The following is a 20,228-nucleotide window of genomic DNA, read 5'->3' as shown; positions in this document are numbered from 1 at the left end:
TCATGTCACAGTCAGGTTCCAGTAACCCTGAAGACAACTTTGGTTGCTAAGATATTGAATGGAGCAGAGATTTAAAAAAAAAAAAAAAAAAAAGAAACCAAAAAATGTTAGGGTGAAACATATTGGAACATATTACGCTTTTCTGGGAAGTGAAAGAGAAAACAGTGTGTGTGAGAGAGAGACAGTGAGGGAGAGGAAACAGAGTGGTTTGATTTCTGTGGAATTTGGTGGGAACCTTCTTTCTTGCCAGCAGTGAATTGAATGAAGCTAAAAAACAAATAGAGGGTTTCAAAGTCCAAAATGTTTATGCAGAGTTAATACATATTTACTGATACAGCAGGTATAAGTTACCTTATTGATAGAGATATGTTGCGTGAGATATGTTTAAGACCACCATTCGAAACGATATAATACAATTTTTTTTTCTACTGCCATTCGGTCTCATGAAAATGTTTACAGTGAAAAGAATGCAAGCAAACAAGACACTTCCTAATTGTATTTCTTTTTAGCCCATCCCATCTTATTCTTTAATGTATTTTAATGTCCTAGGGGTATAGTGTCAATTCTTTGTGATAATATTTTCCTATTTTCTAGATGTTTTATTTTTATGATCATTCTAATGCATTGTATATGGAATATACTTTACCCTTTGGTACAGTTTTATTCAGTGTATTAATGATTTAAAGATAGCTCAATGATAAGGGCCTGTGGTTCTGTTTTAAAGACATTTCATGTAAAAATCTAATTTTAATACCTTAAAACTGAGCACACACTGGATGTTGACTAATATACTAAATATATTTATACTGCTTAATTTAGACAAATGCAAACATACAGGTCCATTTTGCGCTTGGGCTGCTGGCAGGTTATTCCAGCAAATAGTGTCACTTATGTCACTAGTGTGATTGAATGTAGTGCTGTTGTCTTAATCATAATTATTTACCTAATTAGGGTGACGGTATTAAATATTTTTGCTACTGTTAAACAAAAGCATCTGTTCCTTGGTCAACTTTACATAGTTTCCAATCTCCTCTGTGTCTGGCACTCAGTACCAGGATTTGGAGCTGAAGTACTGAAGACATGAACCTTAAAACAATTACTGTACTTTCTTTTGTTTGGGGCTGACTCTAAATAAACTACAGTGGATATATTGATCATCATGAAGGAACCAATGTAATGTTATGGCTTCCTGATCTGTTGTTAATAGTCTCTAGATAACAATGAGGCCTAATGCACAGAAGATTAAGCTTTGAATAAACAGACACTGCATGTCAGTTCATTGTTGTTTTCATCTTTTCTTGGGGTTAAATACAGAATATTACCAGACCTATCCCTTAAAGAAACTCAGAGCAATATAATAGTAAAGCTGCGTCATTATTCTTACGGTATATGCTGTATCACTGCAGAGCTTCCTCGATTCCATCCTACTACACTTATGTTGTTGTTCAGAACAGACGAAGTGAACACACTCACTGAGCCTGAACATTTACTGCGCCAATGTATTAAGATGAATAACTAAAGGTTGAACAATTGAATGCTTGTCTATTCCTCCGACAAAGGAGGTGCACTTTGGCTGATGCATTATATCGCAGAAATCAGACAGTATGTCTCCTCCCTTGTTATGCATTGATTATTATTACTCTTTAGACCCATCCATTCTGCTTATCCCATCTATGTTTGTTTCCTGCAAGGCACAAGGTACTGTACAAGCTGTTTCACCTCACTGTTATGGCTGTGTTCAGTGAGACGTGATGGACGCCACATACTTTATGCTAAAATATGTTCTGGGTCTGATCAAACACAGCATATGTTTATCTACCCTGCCCTTACATGGCTGCACCCTGTATGCCACTTTGCATGGCAATCCCTCCAAACAATTCACCATGGCACTCGCTTGCACAACTTGTGGCAAGACTATTTCTAATTCATAAAAGCCAAAAGGATCAATTCAAAATTCATGAACAATCTGTCCTGAAACAACCACCAATTTCTGTGACTGTGGGGCAGTGGAGACATGGTGCGACTGAAAGGAAAGTTCTGTCTCCCCTTAGTTTACAGGAAGACACACACACAAATATGCTCAGGCATGTGTAAGTAAAATAAGTAGAAGGTTAAAAGAAGCAATGATGGTTGATTTTAATTAGAGTGTTAATGTAGATTAAACAAAACTATTGTAGAGACCAGGAAACACAACTCAGATTGAGATACAGTAAATAGACTCGCAAAGGGACTGAACAATGGTTTTGTTGTGTTGTGTTTGTCACTAAGTACCACTGAAATTCATTACTTGCACTCATGTGTCCATTTGTTTTACGTAAAAAAAAAATAAATCAAAATGAAGTCTAAATATCACATTGATTCCTCTGACAGGTTCAGTCTGAATACTGCTATCTTGTCAGTCAGTGAAAATGGCTGTAAAAGCATTTATTTGGAAAAGGGATGTAAATGTCTACAATAACCTAACAGCAGACTTTATCACAGCAGACACATTGTGGGGTTAATGACATTACAGGCTTCTGGTGAACTCATTTATCAGTACCTCCCCTAGGAAGAATGAAACCTTTACTTTAAAATGAAAAAATACACCTTTTTCAAAATGCAGTTACTATACCACACCAAGCATGTTGACCAATCTGAGCCAGGCCGTTTGCAAACTCATACTACTGCAATAAATGATCAGTTTAATGTCCTGGCAATTGCTAATTCACATCGCCATCTGCTGGCCAAAGCGCAGACCATGTGGTCAACGAAAATATAGAACAACCAAACGAACCCACCCCCATGTGACGTCACACTTGGTAGCAAGCACTATTAATTGATTGGCTATTTACGTTCTTACAACCAATCAGCTTCTAACCTGTAGGCGGGACGTGAAAAACAGGAAGTACACACTCAGCAGCCATTACTCGTTGGAAACTTTTACCTACAAAGGCAAACTAGTTTTAAAAACTATTAAGTGTACAAGTATCTAGGGGGTAGGTTAATGTGTCGTTGGCCATTTTTATTTCATCTCGTTAGGTACAGATAGACCGTCAACGCATGAGACAGCATGGATCATGAGCTGTTTGTTTACATGGTGAAACAGCGGTCGAGCTAACGTCATTAGCCTAGCCTGGTAGCATCGAGTCATATGAGTTGATAATTATCCAGCAGCTTTGTCCTCATGACTGAAGCTTTGCATTAACGAAGGAGCCGACACTCACCTGCAGCAGTGAAAGGTTGGAAGCTGAGGTCGCATGTGTGGATCGTTGCTGCTCTGGTACTAAAGGCCTCACAGGGGCTTCATGTTAAAATGCCTTGTTCCTGTGGGAACTGGAGGAGGTGGATTCGGCCTCTGGTCGTTGTGCTGTATATTTTGTTGCTTTTAGTCGTCCTGCCCTTGTGCATCTGGGAACTGCAGAAGTCAGAGGTCAGTTAGACCCGAGTGATGTTACTATTACTATATTTGCTTCAACGTTATATTGTTTTATTATTATATTTACTTTGATATGTCCCTACTTCTACCTGGGAAACCTTCTTTTGCTGCAAGTACCTGCGCTACATGTTTATATATTCACCCAGAAACAATATGTTGATTTTAGTTATGAGCAGATGAAATAATCTTCCTCCTCTGACATCATCATTCTGTAGCTTTCTTTGCAATGTGCTTTTGGTATTTTACTTGAGTAAAGGACCTGAAATCTGATTTCACCACTTGCCTTATATTCAGTGTAGAAAAATATTTTGGATAGCCAGGTTGCTGGGTTCTCAGATTTGACTGCATAAATAAGTTTAATGTTGTTAACTGTGTTGACTGTTTGTTTCTATGTAATGACAGGTCGGCACACACAATAAAGCATGGTTCATTGCTGGGATTTTTGTCTTCATGACCATACCTATATCATTATGGGGCATTCTCCAGCATTTGGTTCACTACACTCAGCCAGAGCTTCAGAAACCTATCATTAGGTAAAGATGTAAACAGTCATGGCATCCGTGATCAGTACTGCGAAACTGCTTTTTAATTGTTTGTGTTTTTATTTTGTTTTTTTTAGGATATTATGGATGGTCCCAATTTACAGCCTGGACAGTGTAAGTTCTATATTATTTAATCAAAGCCCTTGTGTGACACATGCTTAATATATACAGGTTATATGTATGCATCTGCAGAAGTACGGACATTTAAAAAGTCTTTGCTGTTATATCCAAGTTCTCTCGAGGCATTACCTCAAGCAGCAACATTAAGAGACTTGTTTTGATGCAGATCACTATTTGAAAGATGTATGTCTTTGCATATTGCGCTGTAATTCCTCTCTCTTTATTTTGCAGTGGATTGCATTAAAATACCCCCGTATAGCAATTTATGTGGATACATGCAGAGAGTGCTACGAGGCATATGTAATCTATAATTTCATGACATTCCTGCTTAACTACTTGGAAAATCAGTACCCCAACTTGGTGCTGATGCTGGAGGCCCAGGAGCAACAGAAACACCTGCCTCCTCTCTGCTGCTGTCCGCCGTGGCCAATGGGAGAGTGAGTTTCCAACAGAATAATACCACTTTCACAATCAGGACTTGTGTGTGAATATAAGATCCATGTGGGCTTCTTTTATGCTGAACTGGATTTCACTGACCACAGTAGTACTTCCATACTGGCTCGTTAATATATTTATCAGTTTTATTATCAGTGTTATTTGCATAAATAAAGCCATACAACATTTTTCCATTTTTAATATTGTTTAGAAGGAACTTTTTTTATCAAAGCAAATCAAAAAAATATGACAGTCATGAGCTTCAAATTAGCCTCAGCCAGACAACATTACTAATTGGTTAACATGTCCTTGAGCTTTTCATTTTGTCCAGAGTTCAGCTTGTTCTTCCACAAAACAGAAGCAGAACCAATTTCCATTTGCCTAAAGGTCAACAGCATCAAACTTTTTCATACGTTTTGTATTTTATGAAGCTGCCATCTCAGAATTGTAACTCATTCTGCATGTGAAAATTACAGATGATTCAATAGTTGATGAGGAAAATAAGGCAGATGAATGTTAAAATGATTTCATTATATTAAAGTATCTGCTCACCACATTTCGTATGGTTATTAATGTTTGGATTTTATCTTAAATTCGTGGATCTCATTGATATCAGCAAAGCAGATGTTGTTACACCAGTTTGATTCTAATTTAAAACAATTTCCTCTGCAGGGTTCTGCTGTTGAGATGCAAATTGGGAGTGTTGCAGTACACAGTTGTAAGACCTGTGACAACAGTGATTGCCTTGTAAGTGAGGTCTGGTCTTCATGTGCTTAATATTATTCTATAATACAAATGACAGCGTTTTGTTTACAAACTGTATTGATGTGTGTTGTGGCTGTTTGATCCTAGGATCTGTCAGCTGTGCAAAGTGTATGATGAAGGAAATTTCAGCTCAACAAATGCATGGACCTACCTGGTGGTCTTCAACAATATATCACAGCTGGTAATGATGATTTTTAAATGAGGCTAAATGTAATTTGCCTCAAAAAGGGGATTGTATCATAAATTAGAATCTGAACATAAGTTAAGACATAAGAAGGATGTAAAAATATTATAAGCAGCTTATGTTGAACTAGATTTCTTCCTATTTGTCTTCTCTTGATATAGTTTGCCATGTACTGCCTGGTGCTGTTCTACAGGGCTCTGAGAGAGGAACTGAGTCCAATCAAACCAGTGGGCAAATTCTTGTGTGTCAAAATGGTGGTGTTCGTCTCTTTCTGGTAGTTATCAGTGACTCTTAAACTTAAAATGAACATTTATTTTCATGTATCCCGGGTATTCTTGAAAGAAATACAGATTTCTTTTTTTGCTTATTTCATATTTGCATGTATATACTATTTGTTGAAGTATGCTTAACAAATGCAGTAGATATTGTTTTGTAAATTGTCCCAGGCAAGCTGTGTTCATTGCTTTACTGGTAAAAGTGGGCATTATCTCAGAGACATGGGACTGGAAAAGTGTGGAAGCTGTTGCTACTGGCTTACAGGTAAGCTAAAGTTTATTTAGCTGAAAAAGACATGTTGCTGTAAGAAATGCATATAACTAATCTATCTTCATTCCTAAATTTGTAACTGATAACTGTTTTTTGTTTTTTTTTTGCAGTTATCTGTTTTTTTTCTAGCTGCCTGCAGCACTACTAACCAAATCTCACACATGCTTCCTGTTTTTTTTTAGGATTTCATCATATGTGTGGAGATGTTTCTGGCAGCTATTGCTCACCACTTCAGCTTCACCTACAAGCCTTACATCCAGGAGGCTGAGGAGGTCTCTTGCTTTGACTCTTTCATGGCAATGTGGGACATCTCTGATGTCAGAGCAGACATTTCTGAGCAAGTCCGCAATGTTGGTAAGTGCTTCCTGACTACTAATAGACTTCCACAGTGTTATTTGCAAGTATTTCTGGCATATTCTCCAACATTGAACAGACTGCAAAGATGTTTTTGCCCTCATTCACAGGGAGGACAGTAATGGGCCGTCCAAGAAAGTCCTACTTCGGCGAAGCACAGAATGATGGTGAACGATCTGGACTGCTGTCTTCAGGCTCCCAAGATGCCATCACTGAGGTGGCATCAAACCCAGTGTCACCCAAAGGTCAGTACCAGGGTCTGGGGAGAACCCTCACACCTCACTCTATGTCCGCTCCTGCTGGGCTCAGCTCAGCCTCATGGGATGAAGGATATGAGGCTGAAGAAACTCAGGAAGAAGAAAGGACCAACCAAACCAAAGAACCAACAGAGGCAGATCTCATTGTGATCACCTAGCCTATCATTAAGGCTGATGTCACAAACAGACTACCAGGTATGGTTGGGCAGGGCCCAGTTACAGCTTTGCTGTTTACTTTTAGATATTACTGATGTAACCTTAAACTAGACTGTGGTTTAAAAGTGCACATCCAACTAATGGTAGATTTCTGCCACATGTCCAAAACCAGATGGACCTCTCTGCTAGTGACAGCTTCAAGAATGTGTGGTGACCTTATGGTACTCGGTGATTTGTCCGTGCATTTTATGCAGTTCCTGATGTACGAGGGAGTGGTCCATGCCTGAAAGCTTTTTATCCATTTTCATGAGAAAAAGACATGGTACGTTTTTAACATGCGTCCTAAAGACAACTTTTGTTCAGAGAACCTGGCTTTGTGTTCCACCTGTTTCCTAAGATGAGAGGCTACATAACACCTTTTGAAAAATGAATGAAGCATGAAGATGTATGCTTTCCAAGAAGGAAGTTATTATAGATGATTTCATGTGTCATCTCAGTAATACAATAATCTAAAATGTGACAAAGAGAAATATGCAACATAAAATGCAAAGGTTTTCACCATATTGCTTCTTTCTTTCTAATGATTTTGGAAGACATTTGTTGAAATGAGTACAGTAAATGGAAATATACTTCTATACTAAAGCACATTAGATGTTGAGGATATTTTTTTTTTGTCCTTGCCAGTAGAAAATATATGTAGCTGTGGGAAGGGATAAAATGAGCTGAAGCAACTGTAAAAAGTTAAGGCTAAAGTGTTCGAACTGCACATGCCCAAAGACGGGTTGTAACTGACAGTATGACATTACTGCAGTGTCACTACAATGTATTTTTCTAAGGTTTTGAGCTGATAGTATGACAGTGATCCAAGTATTAAAACAGTGTATGCAATTCAGCCTGAGGCTGTATGGTCAGCTCTAGTAACTTTCTATCAGTGCTTTACTGCATATTGCTCTCTCTCTAATGTAACATTTATTCACTAGGATTCTCAGATGCCTTGTTCGAAGTGATGTGGAAATATCTAAACACTACATCAGTTTAATTTAATGAAATGTGTCCCATCCTTTTTGGTGTTTCCTTTGCAGCTGATTCACCTAAGCCATTTATTTTTCCTCTTAGATTTTCTGAGAATTTGTCATTATCACTTATATGGATTTGTGCAAACGTATTTAATGTCCAGCGCAGGATATCGGTTTGACGTCAATAAATCCATTAGTGTATTATATGAACATTATAATCTGAATCATGTCCACCTAGAGCATCTTGTGTTGCCTTATTTTTTTAAAAATAAACCTGACATGATAATGTCAGTTAATGTTTAATTTCATCTGATAGTTTCTTTTAATAAATCAGGTATTACCTTTACCTTTTTTTTTTCTTGCATGTTACATTTATTCAAGTTTTTGATAAAAACATTGATGAGTACTGTATATATCTTTACAAAAACAACAGCATACATAATTGAGGAGCGATTTAAATATTTAGAACCATCCTTATATTGTCAACCTTTTATCCATTCAGGGGCAAGAGGTGGGGTACACCCTGGACAGATCACTGGTCCATCACAGGGCTGACACAGAGACACACACTCATACTTACACCTATGGCTGTTTTAGAGTAACCAATTAGCCTAATCCCAAACTGTATATCTTTGGACTGTGGGAGGGAGCTGAAGTACCTGGAGAAAACCAGCACAGACAATGGACAGAACATGCAAACTCTGCACACAAAGAACCCATAATTTGAAGAACATTTGAATACCAGTATGACATTTATGAAAATCGACACACAGGGGAGATGTCTTTTTGGGCATTAAGTACTGTCAATACCAGAAAGGTAATGCACAGTATTAATATAAACATGTCAAATTTGACTTAAAAATGTACCCAAGTAGGAGCAAACTTAAAATGAAAGAGATTAGTACTCCATTGGCCCAGGAACACAGTCTACATAGGCCGAGATGGAGATGGTGCTTTTGTGAATCTTCACAGCAAGGCGAACCCAGTCTCCAGCTTGTACCTCCAGAGGCTGCTGCAGCACAATGGCGGCCTGCTTCCAATGGGAGTTCTGGCTGAGGGTGCTGACACTGATCTCCTGGTCCAGGTAGATGTGGTACCAGAAGGGAATTGCAGTTATTCTGCCTGCAGATGTAGCCTGGACCTGGAAAACAGGGATCAGGATTTAACAAGAAACTTTATGTTACAGAAGAACAGTCTTCTAATCCACGGTGTACCAATCACTTTTCATATTTTGCTTCTGTCAGTTTAAAAACATGACACATACAGAAAAAATGATGGCTCTTAATTCTACCCTCATCAATAAGTTATGTTTAGTTTTATGAGTTTTAGAGAAATAGCCTAAGTCATTGACATCTATTCACATCAAACCTTATATCGAATCACTGGATGAATATTAATAAGGGTCCAAAAATATTTTTGTATTTTAGTGTACCAAAACAGGCAGTTCCAGACAAACTTTTATTTCTGATAATTCAGAAAGTGGGGTTTGGGCTGAATTTATGCATAAGTAAAAAAAAAAAAAAAAAGCAAAGTTAGAAAGTACAGTGAGGTTAGAAGTTTGTATGAGAGGGTTAGTGAGTGTTTGTATGTATAGATTCTTTCAGTTGTTTTTGGGGAAGTATGTTTCTGTAGCACCAGGTAGCTCAGGGATTTATTATGGTATTTGTATGTATGCCTTACCTTGACCTCTCTATTACTGTAGTTTGCGTTGGTATCCATAAGGTCAAGAACAAACAGCTCTACAGACTCACTGAGATGATTGCAATCCAGTGTGGAAAAGTCCAGAAACACATGGACTGGTACCTGAAAGACAGGAAAAAGAATATAGTGCAGCAACATGCAGTTTGCAGCAGACAAAAGAAACAACTGCTTGCTGACTTTATTGATGAGGAGCTACTATGAAAACTTATAAAAGGCCAGTGTGGCAGCACAACCTTGATCAGGCAGTAATATAACACAAAACAGGTGGTCCTGATGTACATGGTGTAAATACCTTCCACATAGAAGAAATGGGTTTTCTGCTAGCACATTACTTTGTTAATATACAAGCATATACATGCACTATTGCACATCTAGTAAGCTACATATGATTGTGTATATTGTGTCATGTAAGTTTAATGCCTGAAAACTTCAGAAACTAATTTTCCATCTCAGACTTCTCCAAACTTGACAAACAGGCTAGGGCTGTGGGGCAGCAGACTTAAAAGCTGAGAGAAACTAAAGTGGCAGCACAGAAAGTGGCACTATTTCATTTTACTGCAGAACAAAAGAATCTTTCCTCCTCCCTGTCATAGTTGTGCAGACCTCAGAGCCCCCTGTTTGATGTGCTTGATGTAATGTGTACTGATGGATTCAGGTAGGAATGTCTCGGGCCAAGCTGTGTGCTGTGTCTTGTGTGACAGTTGTGCTAGAAAGTGCCCTCCACTGAGGGCTTCAAAGACAACATCTGTTAAAACAAATGTCCGTCCCATGAGGAGCCTGTGAAATTAGAGCACAAACATGATGCTGGAAAAATAAGATAATTTCCAGACCAAATAAAGAAAAAGAATTCAAAGGGATTATGCAACCAGGAAGCACACATCAAAGAGGACTGCACAACAGAAAACACAGTCCTGGACCTTCGTGAAAAACCTTGTTCAACAAAGACAAACCATACATGGAGAAAAACAAAACAACTGGACACACAGTCTGCCTGATTATCTTAGGCATGAAAAATGTCACTGGATATTTTTTGTACTTTTATAGTATTGCACTATACGGGTTGTCAATCATATTTATCAATTGCACCTAATGGATGACGTGAATGACGCAAGCTTACAAACACAACATAGTGCATGAGAAACTGTCAGTACCGAGTGTTACATCAGGAACATGAGACAGAATACAAGATGCCAGTGGCCTGAGATCTACAAAAGAAACATTTTATGACTTGTCTAACTTGTGAAGAGGTTTCAGCTTAACAATATGGTTTTGGAGTGGTTCAGTGTGGTAACCCGTTCATTATCCTGGACTTAAATTAACCGCTCTAATTAAAAAAAATAAAATAAAATAAAAAAAATTACTATTTATTTTGTAAGAACACATTTTATGATTGGAATATCTCAGCTAAAAGTCTATTAGCTATACAGCAAAATTATATTGGGGTTTAAAACAGTCCAGCTTTATTGGCTGAAGCCAGTAATCATGTGATGTCAATCACAGTGAATGAAGGGGCTGGTTAAACGTAGCTGGTTAAACCTAAACTTTAAAATTGTAGCAATTATCATATAGTGCCAAAATATGCCCTATCAAGAGAAAACCAGGTACATGTGAAAACACAGAATCTTTTTAAAGTCACAGCAAACCCTGCAGTGACTACTAGTTAGTTCTTGAGCTAAGCTAATAGGTTTATGTAGTAAAAATAGCTGCCTAATTGTGTGGTAGCTTATGTCAGTAAACTTACAGTGAACTGGTTGATGAATGGAGCAATATTGAATCCCAGTGTTGGCTCCTGACCCTGGACAGCACTTTCCAGCAGCAGCGTGTTTGACTCCACCAGCTTACCATACACCACAATCCGTTCTGGGAAAATACGTCCTCCTTCCTCAAGCAGACACCTAGTATCAATGAGATAAATAAGTACATGTATTTGAAATGTTACTCTCAAATATCTAAATATACGCTAAGATTTACCCTCTAACCTTTACCTGGCCAATGAAGCTTTCTCCATCAACTTCTGTCTTATCAGACCACATGTCTCTATACAGTCCAGGATGATGGCACTCCACAGTTCCTCCCTGGATGGCCTCTGCAGCATCCCCTGCTCATCATCCATGTAATTGAGCCAGAACTCTAGATGCTGCTCTGGGATATTATTGGAGTGGGCCAGTCTCTTTAGCACTTCCTGTTGCTTGTTCTTTTCCACAGAGCTGTAGGCTTTTACCTGACCCTGGCTGGCAGCAATGAGGGAGAGAAGAGAGAAACCTTCTGATACATCTAGCACGTACAGCAGGTCGCTACGGTCTGTAGAGTTTACAGGGTCAGCAAGGTCAGACCCAACACCTGCTCCTTGCTCTCGGTTTTGGCATTTTAGCTTCAGCTGGGAGATCAGTTTGACTAATGCCCTGCAAAAACTCTGATGGTAATCTTGATTGTTCAGGAGTGCCATTTCTGAACATTCCACCATGCAGAAGTCTTTTGTTTGATTCTGGTCAGTCTGAAGACATGCCAATGCACTGCACAGTTCTGCTTCTTGGTTTGCGTGTGAAATGGGGTTTTCAGAGTAGTGCAAATCCTGACACTTGTCCAGACGGATTTCATGCCCATCTCTCACCACAGCGACACTGCAGAGCCTCAAGTAGGCGTCTAGGCAGGAGACTTCAACAATCAGCTCATCTTGAGGTTTCAGAACAAAACCTAAAGAAACAACAAAGCAAATAACTGACTTCACTCTGCCACAGCAATGCAGGGCATGGAATCAAAACTATTTTTTTTTGTTACAGATTGAAATATAAATAAATGTGAAATATACACACGAAATGTAAGTATATATAATGTAAATAAAGTATCTATCTATGTTCATGGTACAGAATATCAAAATACTGTTGAGGAGTGTAAGTGCACATGTGGTTATATTCAAACATTTTGTGATCACCCTTTGTGATCTCTTCTAATGGAAACACAAACAAAAGTACTAAAAACATCAACCATAAGTACTTGCATACATGCAGTACATATTACTGAACTTAAAGTATTCTAAATTTGTAAAAATAAGTACACTAAACACTATCTACAACTACTGTGTCAAACACCAAAAATGAGAACAGAATAGGAACAATAAATGCTAACACATTTACAGTAAATATTGTTATTCATAATATCTAATATTATTAATGTAATATTTTTGATTGTATTATGTTAAAGCTAGCACCAAGTGTTACTGTTAACAATTTTCAGTGATGGAAAATACAGAGAGCAAAAGGGAGCGGAAGGGAGAGCGAGCCCGACAGAGAAATGTGATTCAGGGGGACCGTATACAGAGAGAGAGGGGGAGCGGCACAGAAATGATTCCTGCAGGAATAACATCTGTTCATGTCTTCATGTCGGCGCGCAGCTTGTCAGAGGCATTGGGGAAAAATGCATATTTATCGCCTATAAGAATTTCATGAACGCTAAATAGTGTCACAGGCCATCATGGCACACACGTTACAGCGGCTGGGAAACGGATGTTGGTGATCAGCCGGAGAGGTGGCGGGTCCCTCGATGCTGCCCCAGCCAATTAAGAGTGCTGTGAAATCCAACTGAGCCCTGTCAGAAAGATGATGTACTGCAATGCCAACTGGAACATTTCACCTCATGTCAGTGGCTTTTAAGTGCACAGTTACAAGAATAAAGTATACAGTGCTTTTAGGGGACATCCTCAATGTAAGAAAGCAATTTAAACCTTTTGCAAGCCTCAACAGTTTAAGTATGTTGTTTAGGAAGTATACATTTTACTTTACTTATTACAGCCTTAAAGATCATAAAAAATGTTCCTTTTCATTTGTGACACTTATATATTCTTTTAATGGGTCCTAACACTGTAGGTTTTAAAATTTCATTAAACGTAATTTTTACATTTGCATATTTTTACAGACTTTCAAGAGGCTGAATCTTTATGTGCTGTCATTTACTGCAGTGAACAATAGTTTAGAATTAGAAAATAGTAAAAAGTAGTAAAAAATACTTATCAACTAAAATGTTTCCTGTAAGTATACCTGGTATAATTCAAAGAACTGCAAAAGGAAACCGTGTAGTGTAGGACACACTGCCCTCATCTGATATAACATGGAAATGCTGTAATGGATAACACAAGCTGAACATAAGATTAAAAAATGAACATGCTCAGTTACTGAGAATCTGAAATAACTAGCTATGCTTAGAATAAAATTCCCCAGACACACACATTAAATGTGTCAATTTTCACATGCAGCTGTGTATTGCTGCATGTATCTGGGTATCTGTTAGTCTCTTACCCTTGGCGTTGTGGACAGGGTAGATGGCTTGTTCCCAGCAGGTGTCCTCTTGGGGTCCAGTAGAAATACTGCTCTCCTCATCCAGGTGGAGCTGAAACCACACAGCCAGAGCATCCAGCTTGCCCTCCTGAGTGACAGGCAGGCGTACCTGCTGGACCTCCCTGGAGCTCAGGCCTTCCAGCTCCTACAGGTTATCCATACAAAACACGTATTATGGGTGTGTCACATCTTTTTTAAAATATCTGAGCATACAAAAATATTAAATTAATAGTTAAATAGTACTGGGAATAGAATCTTAAGAGTTTTTACATCCCCAACTACCTTTTTGCTGAGTCATAGTACTGTATGTGCATCTATATGTTGATCAGATGATATTTTTCAGTTGTGAGAAAAGATCATTTCTTACGTATCCCACACCGTTTATCAATAATCTTGTTGTCATTGATGTTTCTGCTCACCTGCACATTGTTGAAATCTATGCTGAGGGCTGTGAAGGGTTCTGTGAGAGGTTTATAACCTCCTGGCAGTCTGCTGAGTCTCTCTGTAGTGTACGGCTCCATGGAGTCATGTGGCTCAGAGCTGCAGCTCACTGGGCTGCGGAGTTCGCCGGCAGCAGCCATCGACAGACTGCCAACTTCTGACACACACAGCCTAAATCAAAAATAAACCATGATCTAATGCTAGGTCTAGACACCTTGTACCGATTCTCCAAAACATCTAAAGCAGAGATATGTCTGTCTCCAAATAGCCGTAAGTGAACAAATTAAAAGAATGTAAGATATAAATTTGCCAGGGTAAAACATTTTATCTGACACACAGCTGTGATGTGATACCTGTGATGCCGGCGGATCTCGACGCACTCAAGAGCCATACCAAACACAGTGGCTCCAGCAGGGATAACCCGTCCTGTTGCAGACTGCTCGCTGAATTCATTCTCACCTCTCTTTTAGACAAGAAATGTGTGCTTTTAGTCATAAGCCCCTTGATTGCACTAACACAGCCATCAAACAGAGATATCAGGAAACTTGCCCCTGTTTGCCAGTAAGATTTACTTTACCGCAGATGTATAAAGCAACTTCCTGGGAATAATATTTGAAATATTTGGAGGTAAAAAGGAATGCCTTCTTCTCTGTGATGATAAAACATTTAATTGCCTGGCCTCTGGGTCATCAAAGCCTACACACTGAACTGTGACACAGCTCCGGTATCATTATTAACAATTTTATGTGCTTATTTAATATTTAACACATTCATAAAATTTTTTACAATCACTTTATTGGGATTTTCATGACCATGGGAACTTTATATGTCAGTGGCAAACAGCACTAGATTTTGGAAGAGATGTTGTTACTGCACTATAGAGGTTCTGTTTCCTGTCTTATCTTTGTATCTGAGTTACCTGTGGAGGCAGCAGAAGGTGGTGCCAGGCGTGTATCAGACTCTCTATAATGCCCTCTCCAAACAATCCTGCATCCACAGTCTCTGTCACCACCAGTGAAACCCTAACAAGGGACCAAATCAATTCAGATTCAAAAGATACAAGAAACTGACCTCTTCAATAGTAAACATCATCAACAACACAAACACTGATTTAGGTGCTGAACTTGCAGAATCAGTGCGAAAGACTTGAGGTGTAAATTGTACCTGTGTGGGATGTCCCTTGGCACTTCCATCTCCAGAGATTTCATATGGAGGATCTTGATGCTGCTATCCATTCCATTAGCAGCCACCACCTCACAGGCCAGTTCATACATCGTCTTCGACAGCTCACAGGCATACACCTCGGCTGCCCCAGCTTGCTTAGCACACATGCTTAATGGAAAAAAAAAAAAAAAACAAGAAATCGGAACACCCATGCATTAAAACATAGCACCTAATCTAGCTATAGCCAAAACAGCCTCATAAGTATGCTACCACCTGGGAATCATGTTCTGACCTACAAATAAAATCCACACCATTAAAAAAAAAACTTTCCAAATTCTCATGGAAAATATCTCACCCAAGGATCCCAGTGCCAGTACCTATGTCAAGTACAGTGTTGCAGCCACTCTGAACAGCCTTCTGAATGGCTTGTTGGTACTTCCGGTTCCTCCCGTGGTCATTTAGCATTAGAAAATGCCAGCGCTCCACCAGCCAGTTGGCCACACGGTAGAAGTTCTCCCTGGCTTCTGGATAGTCTGGTCTCCGCTTCAAGGCTTTGTGGAAATACCCTGCAGCTTCATCTCTAAAGCCCATCCTGTGCAATTAAAAGGAGACACAAAACTGTCACAAATAATTTAAACAAATTATTCATCTAAATAATGTAAAACTATATTATGCACTGTAATTACAGGAGTGTGGCCATAAGAGCACAAGTATTTACACACAGAGGAGGAGAGTACCTGAACAGGTGTTCACCCATGTTGTTCAGAATGACCTCGTCAGTAGGGAAAAGCTCCAGGGCTTGTTCATAACAGTTGAAGAGATCCTGAATGCGGCCCACAGAGTCCAGCTCTTCTGCCCATTTGAAGAGAGTGAACCTGAATGACTCCTGATGGGGAGATTGCACGCAATTGGGCTCTCAAATTTGGAAACGCAATGCTCAGACTTCTACATATTCTAAAAGTTAGATATTTAATGTCTGTGAATAACGATGATGATGATAAATTACCCAAAATTGCAATTTAAAGCTCAATATTTAATAAACTACTGAGTGTCAATTAGAAAGAAAACAGTAAATGAGGGAGTGATTTCAGACAGGGCCCATGTCTGAGTTTACGTCATTGTGGTTTGGTATTATGTGTGCAAGTTATCAGGCAGAAAATGTACACACTCTGCTTTTCTTAGAAGTGTAAACACTCATTACCGTTGCAAAGTCCTTAAACTCAGGTGCCAGGTTTAGAACCAGAAGGTAGTGCACAAATGCAGTCCCATAATCTTGGCTGAACAGGCACTGCTGGGCACTTTCTAGGGAACTAGACACCAGCTCGTTCCTGGCAGGGTCTTCTCGGCGTCGCCTTCGGGTCCTCCTGCCATGCTTCGGCCTTGCACTGGTATTAGGCATCCCTGCACAAAACAAAGCCACAGAGGAAAGGCCCCAAGCTGCAGTGATTAGTTGGTTCATCCCACATAAACCACTGTAATGCATATATGCATAGGCCATGGCTATGAAAGCTACTTAACAATTTTGATTTATCATGAATATTTTTCTTAATTTTACCATTTACTTTATATTTGCAAATGTGTTTCCATGATTCACATAACTTTGCAAAATAATCTTTTTACAATTTTAACAACAGTAGCATTAGTTAGGTTTAACAAAATGCTTTAATATAACTTACTGTGCGTGGTTTTAGATCACAGGCTGGGAGTGGCTGGAGATTGCAGAGAGGATCACAGGTGCTTAGTAAAGGTGGTGTTGCTATTTTAGCAAACACGCGTTGACATCAACATTGTCTTTAACGAACTCATCAGCATCGTAACGCGTTTTCCTGGCAGAAGCCCATCGTTACCTCGCAGAATAAAAGCTACTGACAGTCCCTACATTCAGTCAAATGTAGGTCAAAAAGGTTTATATCCTATAAAACTAAGCACCATATTTCAGCACACTTTTAAAATCATGCCCCGTCTACCGTTTAGCTAAAAGCGTGTCCGAGCGCTAAAGAACTCGGTAAGAAACATGTAACGACTTTTAAGGTTCCACGGGCACAATTGTTATAAAATTGAAAATATTTGAAGTCAGGAGCAGCACACATTCAGTATAAAAAACAAGGTATATAATAATGTTCGTGTTTATTTACTGACTGCATCAAAGCAAATGTTACCGCCTCAGATTTGAACGAGATCGAACCAATGACAGACGAACTTTTTGGCATAAAGATGACAAAACATCAAGATAGTTCACGCCCACCTACATTAAAAGATGAAGAAGCATTCAAGGCTGAGTGTGACCAATGTAAATAAACGTTAAAACTAGGTCAAAAACATAATTCATATTAATTTTGCTCATAATATTTATGTACATTTAATTAAGTAGACTTTTGAATCCAGGATGCCTGGTGTATTGATACATTGTTATATTGGCAACATGTTGGAAACAAGTGTATTCAATTGGATTTTACTTGTGATTAATGGCCAATGAAACATACCCAGGTAATTTGAATTATTGCTATTATTATTTTTATTTTTTTATTTTTTATTTAGTATCGTACTATATTCTTGAGTGACTTCTCCATCCACAGGGTCAGTAAGATCCATATAAAATAGCTTATTTGTTAAATAGAATATTTTCAGAAGTAGCCTCCTAATATTAAATTTACTTTACCTCATAATGAATGACAGACACGTATGATAGTCAACTGGCTGTTTTTAACGGAGTCTTAACAAGTGTCAGTACAGCTATAATTATGGCCCTGATATACCTGGTATTAGATATAAACCTCCTACCCTTGTATGTATCATTTGAGCTGCACAGTAACCAAATCACTAGGCAAGTACAGCGAAGGCGGAACTACGTATCCCGGAACCATCTTGCACAAGTTGCTGTTCTTTGGTAGAAGTTTAGCTACACGCACACAAATGTCAGCAGAGTTTCCCAATCTGTCACTCTGCTAGGTGGAGCACTTTAGATGGGAGTGAAGGAAAAACTTGGATACAACCACCATGACTTTCTGACAACTCCCGTGTATTGACGTCCAATGAACACTTAGCGTGCTGTTATCGCGTTTTAGCCATAACACCTGTTGGTTGCTCTCGCCTTTTTTTAACGTTTCGCCCGTGAGCTCGTGTCAAAAGTTACCATGCTAATCCGTTAGCTGCTGCTACTTCACGTAGCGATGTTTTCTCTGCCAGTCTTGAGACTTCCAGCGAAAAGAGCGGTCTTTTTATCATAAAGGATTTATTTTTCAACTAGAAGGTAAGCGACGTTTGGGAGAGTTTCTCGTGTTTGTAAAAAGGAAGATATCAGTCCATAAGAAAAAAATTAAAAAATGGGGCTTCAGCCGCTGGAATTTAGTGAATGCTGTCTGGACAGCCCCAGCTTCAGGGACAAAATAAAAGCACACGAAGCAGAGCTGGACAAAACCAACAGGTTTATCAAAGAGCTGTACAAGGATGGGAAGAACCTCATCAACGCAACAAAACGTAAGTTGATTTCAAATAAGATAAATTTCAGTAACGTTATTCAGTCACCAAAACCTTGCAGCCACTTTTGGGAAGAAGCCTGGATTTGCCCACTGTTCTAACCTATCCCTGCTTCTTTACATTTATTTGTAAGTAGGGGGAGCAGTCTGCATGACGGTTGCAGAACAGATTACCGTGATAATCAGGATATTATGAAAATCGCATAAAGGCGTTGGCTTTTTGATCTGTTTTTTTCATTGTGGCTTATTTGGACAGTTAATCATATTTCGTGGTTAACAGTTAGAGGACATGTCTCTAAACCAAGTTATGCTGTTTGCTCACAGACATACAGCTTACCTTAAAATAATTAGATTGTTATCTGTTCAAGCTCTAGTCTATGGGCAGGGCTTGTTTGTAATGTGCCCAGGGCTTACAGTCTGACAGCACATAAAGTAGTCATGCTTTTAATATGCCTTGCTGGAAAATCCCTAAGTCTCCCATTATATTTTATAATTGCTTTAAAACCAAAAATAAGCAGTATTTAACTGTTTTCATGCACCATCTTATTGAAAATGGAAAGAACTGGTCCACACTGGTATTCTTTTTTTAAACATATCATTACTGAAACAGCAGTTTCAGTGCTGTAGTGTTGACAATTGGGATTCAGGCTTAGGGGTCTGGACTGTCACATAACGTCCTTCTGCACAAAAACCTCCAGGCAGACTTCTAATTCTTCAAGGTGGAGATTCAGCAAGGTCCTGTCAGACTCACTCAGGGATTTTCATCCATGCAGACTGTAAAGTGTCAGGCAGGTTAAGCAGGCTTTTAGTGGCTTTTTTAGGACGGAGGAGCAGTTTAATAGTCTCATGTATTTTTGTGTGAAGGGCCCACAATCGCATTGTGTGTGTGTGTGTGTGTGTGTGTGTGTGTGTGTGTGTGTGTGTTTAGGGGGTGGGGTGGGCGGTGTTAAACAGTTAGACCAAACAAGACATTTAGAAAATTTAATGCTTAGGCTTTGGGAAACAATATAATGCTTTTGTTCAAAAATGTCTAAACAACTTGTATATTACTTAAGAGTTTAGTCTGAGGCTATGCACAACAGCAAAACACTATTAAAAATATCAAGAATGAACTTAGTGATATTGATTTCAACAATGACTTGCAGCATCTTCCAGGTGTATTCACATATATGCTCTTTTTTAGTCCACATGATTGCTGTTGCTGGTTTTAGCCCTTGTAAACATCTTAAACAGCACTTTCACCATGGTTTTTCAGAAAGTGTGCACTTGACACAGTAGTCTCACTCATATTACTGTTTTACTCTTTGCTGACTTGGGTGGAATCA

General features: G+C 38.9%; 3 protein-coding genes across 4 annotated transcripts in view; 2 read left to right on the top strand and 1 right to left on the bottom strand.

Moving 5' to 3' along the window:
- The first annotated feature begins 2,873 nt into the window (after positions 1 to 2,873).
- On the top strand, positions 2,874 to 8,136 carry tmem184c (transmembrane protein 184C). Its single transcript, XM_026303331.1, has 10 exons — positions 2,874 to 3,409; positions 3,818 to 3,948; positions 4,035 to 4,071; positions 4,309 to 4,514; positions 5,185 to 5,259; positions 5,365 to 5,458; positions 5,623 to 5,735; positions 5,908 to 6,001; positions 6,190 to 6,361; positions 6,472 to 8,136. The coding sequence occupies exons 1-10, from the start codon at positions 3,293 to 3,295 to the stop codon at positions 6,774 to 6,776; spliced, it is 1,344 nt and encodes a 447-aa protein (XP_026159116.1). The 5' UTR covers positions 2,874 to 3,292; the 3' UTR covers positions 6,777 to 8,136.
- Positions 8,137 to 8,146: 10 nt separating this feature from the next.
- On the bottom strand, positions 8,147 to 17,410 carry prmt9 (protein arginine methyltransferase 9). Its single transcript, XM_026303329.1, has 13 exons — positions 17,104 to 17,410; positions 16,629 to 16,828; positions 16,165 to 16,313; positions 15,783 to 16,019; positions 15,428 to 15,595; positions 15,183 to 15,285; positions 14,617 to 14,726; positions 14,242 to 14,434; positions 13,784 to 13,967; positions 11,477 to 12,185; positions 11,233 to 11,386; positions 9,471 to 9,593; positions 8,147 to 8,931 (listed from the first exon to the last, which is right to left on the bottom strand). The coding sequence occupies exons 2-13, from the start codon at positions 16,824 to 16,826 to the stop codon at positions 8,689 to 8,691; spliced, it is 2,571 nt and encodes an 856-aa protein (XP_026159114.1). The 5' UTR covers positions 16,827 to 16,828; positions 17,104 to 17,410; the 3' UTR covers positions 8,147 to 8,688.
- A 915-nt stretch (positions 17,411 to 18,325) lies between these two features.
- Positions 18,326 to 20,228, top strand: part of arhgap10 (Rho GTPase activating protein 10) — a 42,510-nt gene continuing 40,607 nt past the window's right edge. Inside the window, exon 1 of one of the 2 annotated variants that reach the window (XM_026302645.2) lies at positions 18,326 to 18,904. In XM_026302645.2, the coding sequence (XP_026158430.1) occupies positions 18,751 to 18,904 (154 nt within the window). In that variant the 5' untranslated portion in view covers positions 18,326 to 18,750. The remainder of the gene's footprint in view (positions 18,905 to 20,228) is intronic. The other variant, XM_026302644.2, reaches the window with a different exon arrangement.

This window comes from Mastacembelus armatus, chromosome 1 (assembly GCF_900324485.2).
Source record: "Mastacembelus armatus chromosome 1, fMasArm1.2, whole genome shotgun sequence".
NCBI classification, from domain to species: domain Eukaryota; kingdom Metazoa; phylum Chordata; class Actinopteri; order Synbranchiformes; family Mastacembelidae; genus Mastacembelus; species Mastacembelus armatus.
Note: the sequence above shows the minus strand (reverse complement) of the source record. Positions and strands in the feature narration are given on the sequence as shown.

Excerpts from the sequence above, each read along its gene's own strand:
- tmem184c (XM_026303331.1), top strand. The coding sequence starts at position 3,293 with ATGCCTTGTTCCTGTGGGAACTGGAGGAGGTGGATTCGGCCTCTGGTC. Across the intron at positions 4,072-4,308 it reads CAATTTACAGCCTGGACAGT|TGGATTGCATTAAAATACCC; the intron begins GTAAGTTCTATA and ends TTTATTTTGCAG. Across the intron at positions 6,002-6,189 it reads CTGTTGCTACTGGCTTACAG|GATTTCATCATATGTGTGGA; the intron begins GTAAGCTAAAGT and ends GTTTTTTTTTAG.
- prmt9 (XM_026303329.1), bottom strand. The coding sequence starts at position 16,826 with ATGCCTAATACCAGTGCAAGGCCGAAGCATGGCAGGAGGACCCGAAGG. Across the intron at positions 16,020-16,164 it reads ATGGGTGAACACCTGTTCAG|GATGGGCTTTAGAGATGAAG; the intron begins GTACTCTCCTCC and ends TTAATTGCACAG. Across the intron at positions 14,727-15,182 it reads ACCTTCTGCTGCCTCCACAG|AGAGGTGAGAATGAATTCAG; the intron begins GTAACTCAGATA and ends CTTGTCTAAAAG.